The sequence below is a fragment of the Neoarius graeffei genome, chromosome 25, assembly GCF_027579695.1.
Source record: "Neoarius graeffei isolate fNeoGra1 chromosome 25, fNeoGra1.pri, whole genome shotgun sequence".
In the NCBI taxonomy this organism is placed as follows: Eukaryota; Metazoa; Chordata; class Actinopteri; order Siluriformes; family Ariidae; genus Neoarius; species Neoarius graeffei.
In genome coordinates, this window is record NC_083593.1 from 43586816 (window position 1) to 43607808 (window position 20993).

At 41.1% G+C, this 20993-nt stretch overlaps 1 protein-coding gene and 1 long non-coding RNA gene across 3 annotated transcripts in view; both read right to left on the minus strand.

Annotated features, from left to right (window-relative positions):
- Positions 1–2897: 2897 nt before the first annotated feature.
- Positions 2898–7558, minus strand: LOC132873008 (uncharacterized). The gene is made up of 2 exons (XR_009651515.1): positions 3776–7558; positions 2898–3692 (listed from the first exon to the last, which is right to left on the minus strand). It is a non-coding gene; the product is annotated as an uncharacterized LOC132873008 (long non-coding RNA).
- A 521-nt stretch (positions 7559–8079) lies between these two features.
- The window catches only part of il11ra (interleukin 11 receptor subunit alpha), a 112692-nt gene continuing 99778 nt past the window's right edge, over positions 8080–20993 (minus strand). Inside the window, exons 10-12 of one of the 2 annotated variants that reach the window (XM_060909303.1) lie at positions 20360–20459; positions 13232–13311; positions 8080–10852 (exon numbers count right to left, since the gene is read on the minus strand). In XM_060909303.1, coding sequence (XP_060765286.1) covers positions 13233–13311; positions 20360–20459 — 179 coding nt within the window. In that variant the 3' untranslated portion in view covers positions 8080–10852; position 13232. The remainder of the gene's footprint in view (positions 10853–13231; positions 13312–20359; positions 20460–20993) is intronic. The other variant, XM_060909302.1, reaches the window with a different exon arrangement.

Below are 20993 nucleotides of genomic sequence, written 5' to 3' on the forward strand. Positions count from 1 at the left end.
ATATGAGAGCTTCATCAGGAGAACACCAAACAACAATGGTGTGCATGGCAGGGTTGTAAGGGGAAAGCTACCGCTCTCCAAAAAGAATATTGCTGCCATCTGCAGTTCACATGGGCAAGCCAGAAGGCTATTGGAAAGAAAAAAAAAATATTGTGGACGGATGAGACCAAAATAGAATGTTTTGTGTTAAGCATTATGTTTGGAGAATGGAAAACATTACATTCCAGCATAAGAACCTAATCCTATCTGTGCAACATGGGGGTGGTAGTATCATGGTTTGGGCCCGTTTTACGATAACTTGGCCAGGACGACTTGCCATCGTTGATGGAACAATGAATTCTAAAGGAAAATGTCAGGACGTCTGTCTGGGACCTGAGTCTTGAGAGAAAGTGAGTCATGCAGCAATACATTAACCCAAAACACAAAAGTTGTTCTACTAAAAAAATGGTTAAAGAAGAATAAAATTAATGTTTTGGAATGCCCAAGTCAAAGTCCTGACCTTAGTCTGCTAGAAACGTTGCAGGAGCAGTTCATGTGAGGAAACCCACCAACATCCCAGAGGTCTGTACAGAGAAATGGGCTAAATCTCCTCCAAGCATGGAGAGGTTACACCAGATACTGACAGCAAAGGTTCACATACTTTTGCCACTCAGTGGTTTGGATCAGTTCCCTCAGTAAATAAATGTATTCTATCCACATTTAATGGATATGAGCGGCTACTCTACTACTAGGCTATCAGCTCATATACTGTGAGTAGAGGAAAAACAAAATGGCAGAGCGTGTTGCTGAACCAACTGAGGACGGAATAAAAGTATTTGATGGTAAGAACGTATCTTTTTTTAAAATTATTATAGCATTTTTTACGAATTGCTCCTGTCATTTCGCTGGTTTGTTTACATTCTAAGCGGAAATGATTTTGTCAGATGTTTTGTATTAAGGTTTAATTTATTGAATTTGCATTAATAAATAATGCCCTGTTTCTCAAAATCCAGTGAATGTGGATAGAATAAAACAGTATGGGAGTATGAGAGGACTTCCAGAAAACTGGCAGACATCTTAGCCAGAGAGGATCGTTCATTTTTGTCAACCTGGAACGACCATCACTGAACAGAGGTGGGTGTCTATGACATCTTTTATCAGCTGCCTACAATGCAGCCATCAGCATTCTGATTCGGATTCTATGATGATCCATGAGAGGATAAATACTGGATACTCCCTATTAGACAGACAACTGAGGAAGCCTTTAGGATGAGAGGCGAAACGTCTTCAAGAATCTTCAAGCAAGTCCAGTTGCTCTCTTCAACCAACCACAGATTACTATGTACCTGGATGACTGAGATTCTTCACAGATATAGAATAAAACAGTTATTCCACTCAATCTCCTCGTACATCAGCTATCAGCTCATGCACGACTCGATTTCCTGGAATAACTAACTGTTAAATATTGGTCATTCGTTTAATTGGATTCTTATCTACTTTTAGGACTTGTGTGAAAATCTGATGTTTCAAGTCATAGGCAGAAATATAGGAAATTCTAAAGGGTTCACAAACTTTCAAGCACTGCGATAGCACTGATACTGGAGACTTGTTCCAGAAACGCTAAATAAACACACTCTCACAGAGACCATCAGCACGTTATCAACAACTACACATTAAAAACGTTTTTGTGAAATGGTGTAGAAATTAGGAGGGTTTTTTTTTTGAAAGTGCTTTAGTATTGCTGGGTTTCATGTGATGTCACATCCGCCTCATTAGTTATTCAAAACTTTAGCTGGTGGTCTACCAAAGCTCAGCTGAGAAGGTGCATTGCTTGCATGAAAAAGGCCTTACGCTTGCGTTGTTTTAGGTTGTTCGACACGAACACAGGATTTCACAAAAAGATATAGAGAAAGGTGGCTTTTGAACCTCTAACTGAAATCGAAGGGAGCCGAGTTGAAGCATGCTCAAGTTTCACCTGGTGAAAGGTTTATATATCCCTCTCAGCTACGTCCTTAGTGTTTTCCAAGTACTTTTCTTGCTGTGTGTCATTATTTTACGGTACTTTTTTTAGTTACGAAGTGCTAAAGTCCCCAGCTGTTTCTTTGTTTCCTTCTCACAAAGTCCATATGCATGAAGGTCGCAACAAAATTCTTCCCCAGCCGTACAGTTACAATACGCCGTGATCACTTCTCCGTCTTGTTTAACTAAGATCCAGGTCTTTAAAGGGGTTTCTGATGATTTAGCTGAGAGATAAGAGCCAACACAAGTGAGAATCAAGCAAGCTGTTGTTTGTTTACACTTCAACTCGCAGCGCTTCGTTGTAAAGACACGAACGAAAAGCTTTAAAAAAAAAAATACACGGGCAAAATCAATACAGGATTCATTCGGCAGCGACTTGATAGCGAGGTTCTTTACCCAGCCACATACAAAAAAAGTAGTAAGCCTCCATACTCTTCCACGCTTTCATCTGTTTTGCGGTGTAGAAAGACGTCTGTAACACCAGATAATTCGAGATGTCGGGGAACTCGACTGAAGGATAGTTTTCGAGATCGTATGACAAATCCTTCTTTCCCAGACTGTAGGGGTCGATTCCATTGCGCATAGCAATCTTCTGAATATATCTAAAGCGAGCAGTGGCTTCTAGATTACGAGCGTACTCTGATAAGTTGTTTGCACTACGGCAGCCGTTTAGACCACCAGTTATTTCACTTCCAGTAAAACCGCTAAGAAAAGTCACGTGACTGAAACCCGGCAATAAACCTGAGTTGTTTTTTCCCCATGATGCTGAAAAAAGAAAACTAATCAGCACCTTCTGACCAATCATCTCTGAGGTATAAACCACATTTCATCCTGTCCTGCGATGTTTCCTGCAACCTTGTGTTGATGTGTTAAACAAATCCCACACTCACAGGACCAAATTGTGATAAAATAACTTTTTATTTCACAAGAATATGAACAGAAGAGTAATAAACCAGCTTATATTGTACACAAAAGAAGAATATACTATACATACATTTCTCATATTTGTTTTCACCACCCCCACTTACTTACGAGTTTATCATAACACAGAATATTAAAGGTGACGGTGGTACTAAGGACATTTTCTGTAAGAATGTGACGTGAAATGATTTGACACAGTTTAGTCATTGCTAACGTGAAATGATCTTTCACGTCAGGGTTTTTTTTTTTTTTTTTTTTCTTGCCAGCGTGGTATCTACCCAACAAAAACAGCATCAAGAGCCAAAAAGTGATCTAAAATGTCATGCTTCAAATCAAATCAAAACATGCATGCAGTTTCAGGGTCCTGAACCGCACGGGGAGAAGGAGAGAGGTCACGTGCTGCTTGTTCCAGAGAAACAGCTATGGTGTGTTTTAATGTGCAGCCAGAAACACGTCAAATTGCACCTTGTTGGAGAACAAACATAGCTAGTAGAAAGTTTTTAGGTAAGATGCCTTTTTATTATTATTATAGTGCTAGCAAGTTATTTCAGGAGCATTCATTAAAAGGTATTTTAATTTCCTTCATCCATTAATGCTATTAATTTGGGAATATTCTGAACACCACCATTGCGTCTACTAGTCTGCTCCTACATTCACCCAAAACATGACTACACAGATAACACGGTGATTTTCTTCTGAATATTTCCTTCACTATGTTTCTGACATGCACATACAGGAATTCCCTCCACATTCCAGTAAGCAGAGGTACAGTACTGAGGACGAAACGAGATTAAAATTTACTTGCGGATATTCCAAAAGCTCCACGTAGTGATAAAGGTTAAAAGTGACTCCTCACCATCATTTCAAGACATCCTGTATCATCACACGATTGATTTTTACATGCATGAATTTAGCAGACGCGTCTTCTATCCAAAGCCAGTGCATGTCCTCGTTTCTTTTTCCATGCTTCACTCTCTCACTTCCTGATCAGATGTTTTGCTACATGAAGTGTGAATTTAAAGTGACATCACTACGTGTGGGACATCCGCATGCAGATCACGAGGTGCGTTTGCACACGTGGGCCACCTTGTCGATGTTTTCACATATCCAATATCCCACTCATCACTTGCCTTCTCATTCAGCTCATCGGCCTGACAGGAAGTGATGGCTCAGTGGTTAAGGATCGAATCCCACAACTGCTATATTGTGCACTCCGAGCCTGGCGTCTGAACAAGCTGAGACTTGTGAAGAAAGGGCTTTCACTGTGTTGGAGTTAGTAACGAATTAAATACGCTATCAGGACTTGTATGGTGGATGCGCCACGTAATCCAAACCTTAATAAACAAATTTAACGTTGTTTCAAAGACATAAGGAGACATTTATAGTGTCTCCAGTGTCAGCGGTTTATTTAAGTTATTCCACGAAATCAAGTCGTACATGAGCTGACAGCCGATGAGGTGCGTAGCACCAAGTTAGCTATAAGCCATGTACGATGAGATTGAATGGAATAACTGTTTTATTCGATCCACATTCACTGGATTTTGAGAAACGGAGCATTTTTATTTTTCGCAAATTCAATAATCTTTAAACAAATGGCAGTAGCAATTTGTGAAAAATGCTATAATTATTTGGGGGGGAGAAGAGAGACGTTCTTAACAAATACTTTTATTTCGTCCTCGGTTTGTTCAGCAACACGCTCTGCCATTTTGTTTTTCTCTACTCACGGTATATGAGCTGATATCCTAGTAGTAGAGTAGCCAATCCGAGCACGCGGTTGCTCATATCCAGTGATTATGGATAGAATAAATCAATATAGTACAGCAAGCTGTGAGAGAGAAAAGAGGCTGGTGAGGAAATGACTATCTACAGTCATTCTTTTAATTAATTCTTAAAAACGTTGCGGTATAAAGACTAAATATTTGGAGTCATGCTGTCATAGGACAGCGCATCCTGTCTTTTCTTAGACAAGAATGGGGGTTAGGAATTCATAACATAAAAGGTTAAACATAGGAAGCACCCAAGTATTTACATTTGCTCATTAACCTGAGGCTTTTATCCAAAGTAACTTACAAGTGAGTGTCTCCGAGGTGTGAGTGGCTGCTCTGTCCTCACAGCTGAAATGTCCTTAATAAAAGCCTGACGAATGCAAGCATCAAGGAAAATTAGAGAGTATTCCTAAATTTCCCCACCAATAACCAACCACTGAGTCACCGCTGCCCTCGACACATCCGATGTCGTCTCTGCACCAAAGGTTTCACAGAAATATCCAGCAATAACGCCAAACACAATTCACTAGAGTGCATTCATGACCACCCAGGAGACTGCATGCGTGTCGCGTCTAAAGCCTTACAAAGGGTGATGTTAAACACGCTGCCTGAAGCCCTGATAGGAATTATAGAGAAAATATCTGTATCATTTCATACATCACAATACTGAATCTGTACAAAGAAAAGTATATTTGTGCTTGTTTAAGGCTACACATTAAAAAAAAAAAAAAAGCAACACAAAGCACACATGCACTGTTTAAGCTTTATAACACTGGGAACAGTAAAAACATACATATATTTGATAAATTTTTTTGGACAATAATATACCCTAACATAAATCTATATTTAATAAAATTGTAAAGACAAGCTTTAATACAGAATCAATATCAGGAATATGCATTAGCTTGAAAACAGATATCAAGGTGGCTTTTTTTTTTTTTAAAAGGCTTGGTAGGGAAAGAACCAGTCAGGGACTGCCGTGAGAGTTTTGATGTTTGATAAAGAGACTGACCCTGCGTTCACACTAACTAATCGTTCCTGATGTGGTTAACTAAATGATGTTACATGTGTCGTGTTAGGATTTATTTTGCTTGGTGTCGTTAAGTGTTTTGGCAGACCTGCACGTTCCTGATTCTGAAAAGATCGCCTGCCATCCTTTTGCACCAAGTAATCCACCGAGGTAAAACCTGCCAGATTGTGCTTCAGTGGGTGTGCAACACTGAGCTCGACGTAAAAACCTGGAGAGCTCATAGGCTCGTCAGAGTGAAGCCATCTTACCACTCGCATGACGGAGCAGAGCGGCTACCGGAAGCTACATAAAACTGGACACGTTATTGATGCAGTTGGTGAGAAAAATTACAAGAAAGACGCCTGCATGTGCAGCAGTGAACTGTACAAAGCGTCAAGTCAAAGGCTGTGGACGGACGTGTCACCCGCGAGTATTTATAGCGTGTGATCATTTTTACCTCACCCGTGATGGAATCAGCAGGAAGTGCGGTTTGTTTGTTTGTCTGTCTGTCTGTCTTAACAATCTAGCGTCTAGGCGGTTGCACCGATTGACTTAGGGTAGGTAGGCAACGGTCCGTAGATTACCTGATTAAATTTTGGGGGTACTCAGGTCAAGGTGAAGGTTACCACCAGAAAGGTCAACCTTTTGGTCAAAATAATTTTCCATTATAACGCAAACGGTTGCCGATAGATAGACGTTTACTATTATGAGCATATAGGAACTCCAATATGGCCTTGAAAGGTCAAACTCAAGGTCATGGATTTTCAGAGGGCTGTAACTTGAAAACGGTTGATGGTAGGCAGATATTTACCATTATCAGCTTATACGAAGTGCCCTATGGGCTTTCATTTGGCACCATGATCTTTGACCTTGAAAGGTCAAACTGAAGGTCATGGGTTTTCAAAGGGCTGGAACTTTAAAATGGTTCATGATAGCCAGATGTTTATCAACATATAAGAAGTGCCATATGGGCTTTGAGTTGCCTCTATGACCTTGAATGATTCTGAAATGTCAAACTCAAGGTCATGGATTTTCATAGGACTATAACGTGACAGCTGATGAGTGAGAAATATTACCATTATCAACATATAAGTGCTGCCGGACGAGGTTTGTTTTGCCTGGCAACACTTGTTACACGTGTGCCATTTGCGTGGATCCTCTATAGCAGGGCTTTTCAAAGTGCAGGGCACGCCTCCCCTAGGGGGCGCCAGAGTTCTTCGGGGGGGGGGGCGCAACGTGAGGAAAAATAAACCAGAATAAGTTACTATTGCGAACTTCAGCTAGCCTTTGCCAGAGACAAAATGGATCGATTTTTAGTACCTAAAGCTACAGTGAGTGAGGAGACAGAGTCTGAGCCAAGCAAAAAAAGAAGGAAGTATGACCACGATTATTTAAAGTTTGGATTTTCATGGACTGGATCTGAAGATGCTCCACTGCCACAGTGTGTTGTCTGCCAAGAAGTGCTAGCTAACGATGCTATGAGATGTTTAAAACGTGTAAAAGAAAAAGATGTTTTCAAAAAGCACAGATGTTTAAAATGTGTAAAAGAAAAAAATAAAAGTGTACAACAACCATTTTTTAAAAATACGACTGGAACATTAAGTATAGCAACAAAAATTGTAAGGGGGGGGGGCGCTGTTGTTTATTTGCTCTCTGAGGGGGGGCTGACTCTCCCACACTTTGAAAACCCCTGCACTATAGCATTTTATGATGGTTCTCAAGAGCAAAACGAAACAGAAAATCTGTCTTGTCTGTTTTTATTGAAAATCTGACCTTGATGTCTTATGGAATCAATTTTGCGCCAAAATGTTCATACAATACTTTTGAAATATCAAACAAAAATGACAAATCAAAATACAAAAAAAAAAAAAAAAAAAAAGTCAATTTTTTTAGACTGGCAAACAAATTATTCGTGTAATCGTGCAAAATATCAGTCTATTACTCTTCAGAAACCTTTTATTTTTGTTCCGCGTCTTTCTCGGTTTTGTTTGACAATTTATTTTGGTTGCGATTCCAGCTTTCTCGTTTGCGCTCCCTGACTTTTTGCTTGCAGTTTTGGCACAAACTTCACGTGTGGGCGGGCTGTCCAGGAATGCATTCCCATTGGCTAACTTGTGTTTGACTGACAGCTACGCTCAGCCATTCCCTACTCGGATTCTGGCGGACCGTTTGACGAGTGACCGATCCATTGACGGTAAACAAGGATCGAGTGGACTTCAGTGGCGACTATGATATTGAATCGCAACCAAAATAAATTACGTCAAACAAAACTGAGAAAGACGCAGAACCAAAATAAAAGGTTTCTGAAGAGTAATAGACTGATATTTTGCACGATTACACGAATAATTTGTTTGCCAGTCTAAAAAAAATTGACTTTTTTTTGTATTTTGATTTGTCGTTTTTGTTTGATATTTCAAAAGTATTGTATGAACATTTTGGCACAAAATTGATTCCATAATATCTGAGATGAACACTGTGACTGTCAGATTTTTGATGGAAATGTCCCAGAGACTAAAAGCCAAAGTGCAGACATGTTTGATATTGAATGTGAGCGCTCAAGCTCAATGGGTCAAATTCAAAAAGAAAAACGAACTGAGTGCTGAGGCAGAAATGGCAGTAAGGGATGCAAATAAAAAGAGAGATGTTATTGTTATCTAGTTAGGTCAGGAGTTATTTTCATTTACCTAAGGCTAAGCACAACTGACAATGTAGACAATTGTGACAGTCGCACAAATTGACAAAATGGGCATGATCATCTGTTTTAACTGCTTGATTTTAGTTTAAATGGAGAGTAAGTATATTGATGAGTACTCTGAAAGCAGCGCTCGTCAGATTTCCCAGTCAATGGCTTATTTCTCAGGGCCTCTGCATGCTCTTGCGACAAGGCTTTCGCAGACAGTTGTAATTTATCGTTGAGCGGGGAGTAATAGGCGTGCGCGATGTTATTCACCGCCACAACGCAAGGGGGCGCGAAGTCGCAAAACCGCTAGGAGTAGTTGGTGGGTGTGGTTAGTTGAGTGTTTATCCTCCGGTTACTTATAATGACTAGAACCGGAGTCGTATAGATGTACGTACTTCCTCGATCAACCGCTCTTCGTGCTGCTCCATCTTCGCTCGTGTTTTTAAAAATGCCGGTCGTGAAAACAAACCAAACCGGGAAAGTAGGGAAGCGGAAGTGCGTGTACAGCGGATGTAGAGTGGACCAATCAGAGCCCTCTTGTCTGCAACGCTGTCTGCGAGGCTTCTGCGGTGGTCACAATTTTTGGGAGGTGCGCGCAGAGCGTCTGCGAAGGGGGGGTGGGGCTTCGCAGACGCTTTCTGCGACGCCATCTGCGAGGACTGGGTTGTCAGCATAAATTGGCCTTCAGAGGGCGTCCAATATGATTTCCTGTACAAAGAAAAACTGAAATGATCTCCGTAAAAGTAATCATAGTAGTAAAAGAGCTGTTAAAGTCAGGAGATGCTTTACTTGGGGCAAATTTGATCGGATATGACGGTTTGACACAAGCCAAATACACGCAATGTGAGTGGTAAGATGGCGGCCAGATGGCTTCACTCGTCTCTACAGATTTTTACATAAAGCTCAGTGGTATGTAACGCAGTTGGAGAAGAGTGGACGCATTCATACCAAATGTAAACTGTTGTCAAAATTCAGCAGGAAGTGGGTTTTTTTTGTCTGGTTATTGAACCTATTTGAACACGATCCACTCCAGTGATACTTTTAACGATCTCTCTCTCTCTTCCCCCACCCCACCCCCCAAATCCTGTTAAATCTAAAGTAAATGCAGCAAGAAACAGAAATTATGAGGAGTGTACACACACCCAGAGGACTGAACCTACTGCCACCAATCATTTGAATTTGTCAGTTTACCATATCCAATCTAATTTGCATTAAATAAATTTTAAATGACTCGTCGCTGAGGCTGGATTCATGGTTCCATGTCATGGGGCTTCAAAGGGTCATTCTGTCGCGTGTTAATATGAATACAGAGTAGCAAAGATAAGGCAGCGGAATCAATCGCAGCACAAGTTCACGCACATTAAATGCTAATCAGCATCTACACAAGACATCAGCAGATGTCCAGCTTAACAGACTGCCATGGTTATAAAAGTGAAACGAATAACAGCGTGAACATGTACAGTACAGTGCAGTCCACTGACTCACGAGGAACTTGATGCTGGTTCTGCTCTGGCTGTGGTTAGGTCCTGAGTGGGTGTGTTAACACAAGGCCAAGTAGTTATGCTCACGTTCTGTTTCAACGCTCACTGAAAACTTTCACTTTTCCCAAAGCGTTTATGATTCTTGAGGTAAGTAAGAACAATTAACCACATCGATTCAGAGTGCCAATGTTTTGTGTGGTCTACAGGATGCCAACTTGCTGTCTTGGAGGTCTAGAGGATGGTTATTATTGGCCCTGCCTATGACACTAAAATGAGAGATACGTTTTTACCGCTCAAGTCATTAGATTTCAAAGGCAACTTTAGGTTCAAACCGAGCCCCGGATTATTTACACAAGCCTCGACCTGTTTTTAAAATGACAAGGCTGAAGAAATGAAGCGACAGAAATCTTCATCTCGATGTGAACGAATATCAACTCCTCGAAATGCTCAGCTTCCCTCAAGCCACCTGGCTGCAAAATGTCTCGTGTCCGCGCGTAGCAGCTAGGTTCGGGAGCTCCGTCCCTTGCATTGAAACGTAGAGAATGCAAACTTTATTCTTAATGCCCAAAACACGGCGCACAACTAGTTAACAGCCATGCTTCTGTTTTCTTTCTTTCTTCACAGCGTTCCAAGTGTCACTGCAGCCAAACGGCACGAGTTTGCATGGAAAAGCTGAAGCGACGGGTAAGTGCGGACACACGGAGTTTAACGTGTGCTGGTGTTCATGGTCCAAAGCTGGCAAAATTTGCTTTGCACATCAAACAATGAAAGCCAGTAACTGTTTTCTGTCAAGTTGTGCTACATTGGAAGGGTTGAGTTGGAAGGGTTCACAGTTTATGGGACTCAGAACTCCGCTGAAAGGAGCCTATTCCCCAAGCAGCGACAGGAGAAAAGTGAAACTGTGGGGACTGTAGTGTAGATATTAGTGCTGCAGAGGCTATGACTCCGTATGATGAAGCCCTATGAGGGCTGAAAGAGACGAGGCCAACCTGAAAACCTGCAGAGAAGGAAAGCAAAAACAGGTTTGGATAAATCTAATCAGGAGGACTGCTAATTATTACAGTGCATGACTATTATTACAGATGGAAATATTAACGCATAAATTATTAGAAAATTATGCAGACCTCCTAGAGTGCATCGAAGCAAAACACGCACATCTTCCACTGACAGTGATTAACCTCACCTTAACCTTAGTAACCAGAAGGAAGTATTGTTTTTGTGAGTGAATAATTATTATTGGCTGTTTTGTTTTGTTTTTCATGGTACAGTGCCTTGCAAAAGTATTCATTCCCCTTGGTGTTTGTCCTGATTTTAATTAAAATGGGTTTTGGGGGAGAGGTTAGCACCATTTGATTTACACAACATGCTTACCACTTTTAAAGGTGCACTTTAATTAAAAAAAAAAAAAAATTGTGACACAAACAATAATTAAAATGAAGAAACAGAAATCTGGAGTGTGCATAAGTATTCACCCTCTTTCGTATGAAACCCTTAAATAAGAGCTGGTCCAACCAATTCACTTCATAAGTCACATAATTAGTTGATTAAGATCCACCTGTGTGCAATCAAAGTGTCATATGATATCTGTATAAATCAACCTGTTCTGGAAGGACCCTGACTCTACAACATTACTAAGCAAGCAACATGAAAACCAAGGAGCCTCCAAACAGGTCAGAGACAAAGTTCTATAAAGTACTGACACATGGGGGGGGGGTAAATACTTTCCTGCCCCTGCAGATGAAAAACATCCCCACAGCATGATGCTGCCACCACCATGCTTCATTGTAGCGATGATGTTCTCAGGGTGTTGGGTTGGCCAAAAAGTTCAATTTTTGTCTCATTTGACCAGAGAATCATCTTCCGTGTGTTTGGGGAGTCTGCCACATGCTGTTGGGCAAACTCTAAACATGATTTTTTTTTTTTCTTTTCTGGCCACTCTTCCATAAAGCCCCGCTCTGTGGAGTGTACGGCTTAAAGTGGTCCTATGGACAGATACTTCCATCTCCGCTGTGGATCTTTGCAGCTCCCTCAGTGTTGTCTTTGTTGTATCTCTGATTAATGCCCGGTCTGTGAGTTTTGGTGGGCGGCCTTCTCTTGTCAGGTTTGTAGTGGTGACATATTCTTTCCATTTTGCTATAATAGATTTAATGGTGCTCCCTGGGATATTCAAAGTTTGGGATATTTTTTACAACCCAACCCTGATCTATACTTCTCCACAACTTTGTCTCTGACCTGTTTGGAGGCTCCTTGGTTTTCATGTTGCTTGCTTAGTAGTGTTGTAGAGTCAGGGTCCTTCCAGAACAGGTTGATTTATACAGACATCATGTGACACTTTGATTACACACAGGTGGATCTTACTCAACTAATCATGTGACTTATGAAGTGAATTGGTTGGACCAGCTCTTATTTAGGGGTTTCATACTTATGCACACTCCAGATTTCTGTTTTTTTTTATCTTATTGTTTGGTTCACAATTAAAAAAAAAAAAAAAATGCACCTTTAAAGTGGTAGGCATGTTGTGTAACTCAAATGGTGCTAACCCTCCAAAAATCCATTTTAATTCCAGCCTGTAATGTGACAAAACAGGACAAACACCAAGGGGGATGAATACTTTTGCAAGCACTGTTTATCAGATATATTCCATTCAGCTAGCATGATACTGACCTCATCTTCAACTCATTCAAGATCATGCTAGCTGAATGGAATATATCTATCATGAAAAAAAGCCATTATTATTCATACACATTTGTGCGTTCAACACGTCTTTTCTCTTTCAAAATTCTCTCACGATCTTCCGTATTTAATGAAGCAAACCTCGCGGCCATGTTCGTTTACAAATTGTCACAGCTGCTCGCTCGTGCGGAAGTTTTACATTTCCGACGTGTCTCTTTTCCAGTTTTTCGGTGTCTGTTGGCATGTCTTTGTCTTGTAAATATATGTGTGAAGAATATCTAATGAAGTTTCGGTAGCCTTTCGGGTGTTCAGCGTGTCTGTCTTTCCTGGCGAACAAAGAAATGCTTCTGTGCATGTGCAGCAGAAAACTCTCATTGGATATTCGCATCAGCGCCAACGTGTGACATCATGTTATCTTGACAACCATGCAATATCAAACCATATTCAATGCTCATTCTCCATTGGGTAGAGTGATGTAGGATAAGCTAATAATATTGCATGCTATCAAACCAAAGGAATGAAACATGCTAGAAGGGAATAGAACATGTTTTTCTTCCATCGAGAAAGTGTCCTGTATGTATAATATATTACATTACACTATCCTATCATTCTGGGGACTTTTGGTCCACACAAAAGGCTAAATACATACACACACGGCTCTGAAAACTTTCAGATGAAGTGAAAGAGATCTCATGGAACTCACTTTAGATTAGCATGGACTTCATCTTCACCATTGAGGTTAATTCCTGTTTTTTCTCACTGCCCCGCCTCTGGTTCCTCACACTGCAAAGACAAACGAGAGCAAAATCTATTTACGAGTATCAGAAACAAGAGATGATAAAAGGTAATGAGAAGATTTCCAGTGAATTGCCTGTTGTGATTTATATTTTGTGAACCATTATACACATCGATTATGAGTAGAGATTTAATAACCAGCCAAATTTTTAGGTGATCATGGTATACGTTACAGTATATGGGTCCGTCTCAGAAACTGGTCTCTCATTTGGGACATTATGGTCAAAAAATAAATTTTCCTTTTTTTTTTTTTTTGTATTTACCTAACACTGTTTCTTTTGTCATGTTTAATAAGAATAAAGATAGCATCTTGCTTTATCTGGCCTCCACTGTGGAAAACTGTTTTGATTACAATTCAAATGCTTTTGTAAAATTGATTTACATATAAAATAACTACATCATGAAGAATTAAAGCCCCTCCTTCACAGACGAGTGAAAATATTGAATAAATTTCCTCTTTTTGATTGCTTGAGTTAAAAATGCCAAGTTATGATGACAATTGATTATTCACTTAAATATGAATAATATGATACATTTTGGGTATTTGATACGGCGAAATAGGACACAATGGAAAAATCAAGAACACACCGGAAAGATGAGAATAACGGCGGTGGTAAAAGAACAGCGACTGTACCGGCTGAAGGTTGCGCGGGTCTCTGCTGCAGCGTGCGAGCAACGGGACATCACTACCGCACCGGACGGAGCGCGAGGCGGGGGCAAGGCAAAATGACTGGCCGTAGATTCTATCAAAAGTTCGATCTAAATTGACCATGGTTGCAAAATATTGGCCAAAAATACGCAAACACTACAAAATATGAAAGTAAGATGAAAAAGAAACATTCTATTGCCTTATACTGCAAGACTAAAACAAAATAAAACTGTCAAAACTCACCTTTTCAGTGATGACATCCAAACAGATCACCCGCGTAACAGAAAGACCGCAAATGGAAGCACGATCAACTTCTAACTGTTGGAGTGGAAAATTCCATTCTACACATGCAAATTGTGAATGTGTGTCCTTCCCCGCACACAAATAACACGCTACGGTAAAAAATAGACCACGACTCATTTTATAGCTCAGAAATTCATACAAGACCAGCTACCATCGTAACATATTCTGTAAGAAACATATTCTATACCTAACTTTCAGCTTTCGTTTTAAAAAACAAAATCGCAGATTTATCACTAAATTTTTATATGGTGTAGTAATTTTAAGTTACTACTTTTGGTGAGGTCGTGACCTCGACCCTGAGGCTTTGTTTAGATCAAAACACACGATCGTATTGGTTTTGGGTTTGCGGAAAATGGAGTTACGACGGTGATCAAATATTTTGCATGATGTTTTATTACGGTTATGATTATTCTGTGAGCGCACCAATCCTTAGGTGTATAAAGTTACAACTTAAAATACAATTAGTGATAACTGTAGACTTTTCAGTGGACTACAACCTTAAGGGAATGCGGTGTAGTCAACCGTTTATCATGTCCCAGATCAAGCTGCCATTTTTCTACAAATTTGCAGAATTTTTGCCAAATTCTGAAGATTGTCTTCTCTGTATTATTTCTTTCATTATTTTATTTCAAATTAAAACCAACACCACCATTCAAAACCATATAGTTTATTGACTTAGTATATTTAGTGGGGTACCCCCACAGTACCCAGTTTCTGAGACAGACCCATATACACTCACTGTTCATTTTAATAGCTGTACACTTGCTCGTTTATGTAATCATCCAAATTGGCCAGTGATGGGGCAGCATTACAATGATAAAATCCTGCAGATACAGGTCATGAGCTTCAGTTAATGTTCACATGAAACAGCGGAATGGGGGAAAGTGTGATCTCTTGGACTTCAACCTTGGCATGATTACTGGTGTCATATGAGCTGATCTGAGTATTTCAGAAACTGCTGATCTCTTGAGATTTCCTCACACACACCCCAGTCTGTCGAGTTGACACAGAATAATGTGGGGAAAAAAATGTTGCGTTTGACAATTCTGTGGGTGGAAATGCTTCGTTGATAAGAGAGGTCAGAGGAAAATTGCCAGACCAGTTCAAGCTGCCAGGAAGGACATCATAACTCCAAATAAATAGTCTTTACAACTGTGGTGAGCAGAAAAGCATCTCGGCATGCACAAAACATCAAACCTTGAGGTGGATGAGGTACAACAGCAGAAGGCCATGTCAGGTTCCATTCCTGTCCGCCAAGGACAACAATCTGAGGCTATCACAGGCTCAACCAAACTAGACAGTTGAAGATTAGTCAAAAAAAAAAAAAGTGTTCTTTTTCCAGTCTTTAACTGTCCAGTTTGAGAAATGAAGTGCTGATGAAACCCTCAGCAGCACAGTTCTTGGGTGCCAGGACTAGAACCTGATGTGGTCTTCTGCTGTGCCGTTGTAGCCCATCTACCTTAAAGTGCCATTCCACCATTGGATGTATTCTTTGGCATAAAATACAATATATTTTGACAACATATATAAATGGTATCACTAGATAGAGAAATCTTTTAGCTTCAAAATGATATATCAAACATAATTTTTTGACAACGACAAGTATATTAATTTTGCGACCAAAGTCACCTACCCTTTTAATTTCCGCACGTGATGTCATCGGCAGGTTCCCCTTCTTGTGTACCACGTGACGTGTGACATATCAGCAATGGTGGATAGAACGCGATAAAAATAATACCAATAAATCTAGCTAATACCAATAAATCTAGCTAACTGAAAGATTAACTCAATTTTTCGCAATTTTTTTGGCCCCCGTATACGAGGAGAAATGACTCTCTCACTTTGGGGGTTTCCTGGTCTAAAAATAGACCGACACGTGGTACACAAGAAGGGGAACCTGCCGATGACATCACGTTTCACTACCGCGCGGAAATTAAAAGGGTAGGTGACTTTGGTCGCAAAATTAATATACTTGTCGTTGTCAAAAAATTGTTTGATATATCATTTTGAAGCTAAAAGATTTCTCTGTCTAGTCATGTTGTCATAAAATATATTGTATTTTATGCCAAAGAATGCATCCAATGGTGGAATGGCACTTTAAGGTTTGATGTGTCGTATTCGGGGACGATTTTCTGCTCACCATGGTTGTAAAGAGTGCTATTTGAGTCACTAAAAACTTCCTGTCAGCTCAGACCAGTCTGGTTATTCTCCTCTGATCTCAAGTGTTTCAGCCTGCAGACCCTTTCACACAATTCTGTAGAAACTTTAGAGACATGTGTGTGTGAAAACCCCAAGAGATCAGCAGTTTCTGAAATACTCAAACCAGTCCATCTGGCACCAATAATCATGCCAAGGTTAAAGTCACAGAGATCACACTCCCCCATTCTGATGTTTCATGTGAACATTAGCTGAAGCTCTTGACCTGTATCTGCATGATTTAGTGCACTGTGCTGCTGCCACAGCAAGTGTCTATTTTTATGGAAAGCCAATCTCGCTTTTAATTAATTACAGTTCAGTACGTGATATGTTGAGATTTATTTCATCAAGCACAATCTTAAAAGTAGACTGCCTTTCAGATTTTCCATGTTTAGGTCATAAAAATAATTCCCCCCCCAACACCCAATTTTTGTTTAGCGGACTGAAACCTACTGAATTCGAATCATAGACTTCCAACTTGATTACTTTTCCCCCCGAAAAGAACAGTTAATGAATTTAGAGCTACGTGGCCCTAAATTCTCCACCGTTTTTTTTTTTTCTTGCTTCACCGTGACCTCATTCAAGCTACTACATCATGCATGACATGGTGGGCTTTCCCTGTTCGCGCAAGGCATTGTGGGATACGAATTTGAAACAGGAGAGAAAAATGGAGGACCGACGACAGTAACGGAAAGAAAGCGAGAAGAAAAGGCGTTATGTTATATATGAAGGAAAGGAAATGCAGGACCAAACTAATGCCGCTTTTCCACTACCAACGCGGCTGAGTCGGGCTGAGCCGTGCCGTGCTGAGTCGAGCTGAGCGGGGCTGTTGGAGTTGCATTTCGACTACAACCGCGCTGAACCGTGCTGGCTGGAAGTGGGTGGACACATTGGGTGGAGTTAGCGAAAGTGGGTGGACGTCACGTGATGTCGTTAAGCAGCGCAAACAGTGACATCAGTGAGCTTTTAAGCGGTAGTCTCACGACCCGGATAGTAAACAATAAACATGGAGGACATGGAGTCGTTAGTGTTGCTGGTCTTGGTGCTGTAGCTTGTTGTCACCAACAACGCCAACAGATACTGGCAAGAGCGTATAGATGAGGCGAGGCGCATAAGGCTTCAGAAATTCTCGTAATTCGTAATTCTCCTTCTTCCGGGTTTACGGTGTTTACAGATCCCAGCGTGCTCGCGGGGCGTGTGGGGGCATGTGAGGACACTCCTCCTCACCAATCAGCGCACAGGGGAGTGTCTGCTCACGCCCCCAGCCTCACTCGGCTCGGTTTGGCTCGCTTCAGCCCCACTCCAAAACGGTGCGAGTTTTAGGGGCTAAGCAGGGCTGAAGCGAGCCGAGTCGTGCTGTTTTTTGGTAGTCGAAACGCGAGCCGTGTCAGGCTGAAGTGAGCTGAAGCGAGCTGAAAAAGGGTAGTGGAAAAGGGGCAAAATAGTGGTCAGCGAGCACCTCGGTGTGATGTAACTGTCAGTGCATGCTCAAAGGTAAACCTGTAGATGGCAGCTGCTGTAAAACCCAAAAGAAGAAGATAAGAAGGTAAACCTGCGCATGCGTACACGGACTTCCTCCGTCTGCTTGACTGTGTGAAGCGACCGATTTCATGCATATTATTTGCTTTAATCTCCTCAAATTAAATAACTTCCCAGCCACTGAATGGCCTGGTTTTTTTGAGACATTACAGCAATAAACATGCATCATAATGACCAAATTTCAGACGGAACTAAATTTCACCGATTTTATGAAATCGAAAGGCTGTCTACTTTTAATTTACTAAAAATGTTTGGATAAAAGTTTGACAGCAAGCTAGTCGGAAAGTATAGTGCTTATTTGTTTGGACTTTGAAAGTGTACAAGAAGCTTATTATATAATTTATAAATCAAAAAACATACTGCAGTGCTGCTTGAGCCTTTTGATAAATTTACGGAGAAAGATAATATAGCACACGAATTAGTCAGTCAGTCATTTAACCTAACCTGCTCATATCAAGTTTTTCAAGAAGCACATATATAAAACCCACACACACCCCACCCCAAGGCCTGGCTTTGGCTGGAAACAAAAGAAATCCTAGTTCATTTGCCAACGTCTTGAGCAACGACTTGGAAAGGTCACAGTGAAAAGGACTGTAATTGCTCTTTGGTTAGCTGCTGATACAGAGTGAAACTGATTCACATTTCAACTTACTGATGGAAATACACTGACTACGTTTACATGCACATCCAAATCGAGCTGCTGTCGGTAATCGAGCTGAAGGTCCCAGCAGGGTGCCAGAGAAATCCAATCCTACATGCACACAATGAAATCAGGCTATTGTGTGAGGTGCATTGTGTACCCGAGCCACAGGTGGCGCTACACGCCCCATCGTGTTGGTACACTTCCGGTTGTCGTCATGAAGAAGAGCTACTCAAGAGTGTAAACAAAGTTATCAGTTCTGTGTTCTCCATTGCGCGTTTTTCTCCCGTCCATGAATTTTAATATATTCAACTCCTTAAGCTGAATGAGCATGAACTCTGTCTCCTCATTGCTCCAGAAGTGCACGTTTCTGCTTGCCTGTGGCAGTGGGGGCGTGGTCAAGCGCCGGTCTGTGACAGGAGGGTGGAGCCAGGGAAGGTGAGTGGCAGAATCACTACACCTGACAGTAATTAACCTGTGTTTGTGTGTCTTCCCAGTAACCGCGCCCTATTTAAGGAGGCAGAGGGAGAGCAGAGGGGAAAGCTCATCCCGGGACTAGAACACAGCGTGTGTGCATGCTTCTCTCAAGAATAAAAGTAGGCTGTTAAACTGAAAAGTCTGACAATAAAAAGCCTATTAGTACCAGAAACTTTGTCCTGCCGTCCTCTGTGCTCCACCCACACTTCAGAGAGCTCTACATCGCCATTTTCTCTTCTTCGTTTGTTCCTCCTGACCTCTTCTGCTGCTCGCTACTACTGTTGTCATGCCGACCGAGGCTGTTGTGTTTCCCGCTTGTGGTCTCGTCACTTCCGGAAGTAGCTCGACAACTAGCTCGATAGGGTATACATGCACAAAGTAGCTCGGCAGAAATCGCATAAACTAGGTCGTGTAGCTCGATTCCGAGAAATCAAGTTCAGTTCAATTTCAGCCGAATTAAGGTGTATACATGGCATTTTGAACTTTGATTTCAGTCGAGCAATGGCAGAAATTCGATTCTCTCTATGTGCATGTAAACGTAGTGACTGAAACAAAAACAGTATTGTACGGATGTTATTAGAACACTATCCTAGTGTAAAATTTTACACCACTGACCCTGAGAAAGCGCTTACTGAAGATGAATTAATGACTACATTTTCCTAGCAGAAAAGCCGTATTAGTGCTGGTACAGATTTGCACAGGTTAACGCATATTGCTTCTAATGGCACAAACATGACTTGGCACATTACACAAAACCAATCAGCAATGAACAGCACTGCTAGCTCTGCCCCTAATCTACCAATACTTCATGATGGCGCCAGCTTGCATTAGGTACCAAAAGCAACACACAACACCGTATAACCTCTGCTACTGGATCCAAGATGGATGGAAAAATAAATTAGTAGTTCTTGGTTTTTGTGCCAAAAAAAAGTGTCGGCTAGCTCAGTGAACGCTGCAGAGCTTTCACAGACAAACACTCCTCCTCCCTCAGGAAAGTCACTGGCTTTACATCCACCAGCTGAGATCCTCCCACATGACTGTCTGCATATTGAGAAACATCCAGATTTGTTTTGAAACACAGCACTCGTTACAAGAAAAGTCTTCAGGCAAGGATACAAACTGCCTTAAAAAAAAAGTTTTTAAAATGTCCAACTTGTATGCGAGTTCCAATCCCATCTGTACAAATTACACTCGTATGTTCCCATGTAGCCTGCTATTCCATATGAACTCACCGGAGTAGGACTGTGATGGTACACACCACCACCACCATTATTGCTGCCAATAGGCCGAGGATGATCAAGACCTGACTTCCATTTTCATGAAATGATTGATCTGAGAAACACAACGGCCAAAGAAGGTTAACATCGTTCATCTTCAGTCGTCATGTTACAGCACACTTAACAGTTATTCCACGAAATCGAGTCGTACACGAGTTGATAGCTGACGAGGCGCGTCATGCCGAGTTGGCTAAAAGCCATGTACGACGAGGTTGAATGGAATAACTGTTTTATTCTATCCACATTCACTGGATTTCCAGAAATATAGCATTTTTATTTTTTTGCAAATTCGATAAATAAAATCTTTTATGCAAAACGTCCGACAAAATTATTTCTGCTTAGAATGTAAACAGACCGGCGCAATGACAGGAGCAATTTGTGAAAAATGCGATGATTATAATTCTTGGGGGGGAGGATATGTTCTTACCGTCAAATACTTTCATTCCATTTTTTTTTTTTGGGGGGGGGGGGGGGGGGGGGGGGGATTGTTTGTTTGTTTTCGAGTAGAGTTTTTATTTCGTCCTCGGTTGGTTCGGCAACTCGTTCCACCGTTTTGTTTTTCTCTACTCACGGTACATGAGCCGATATC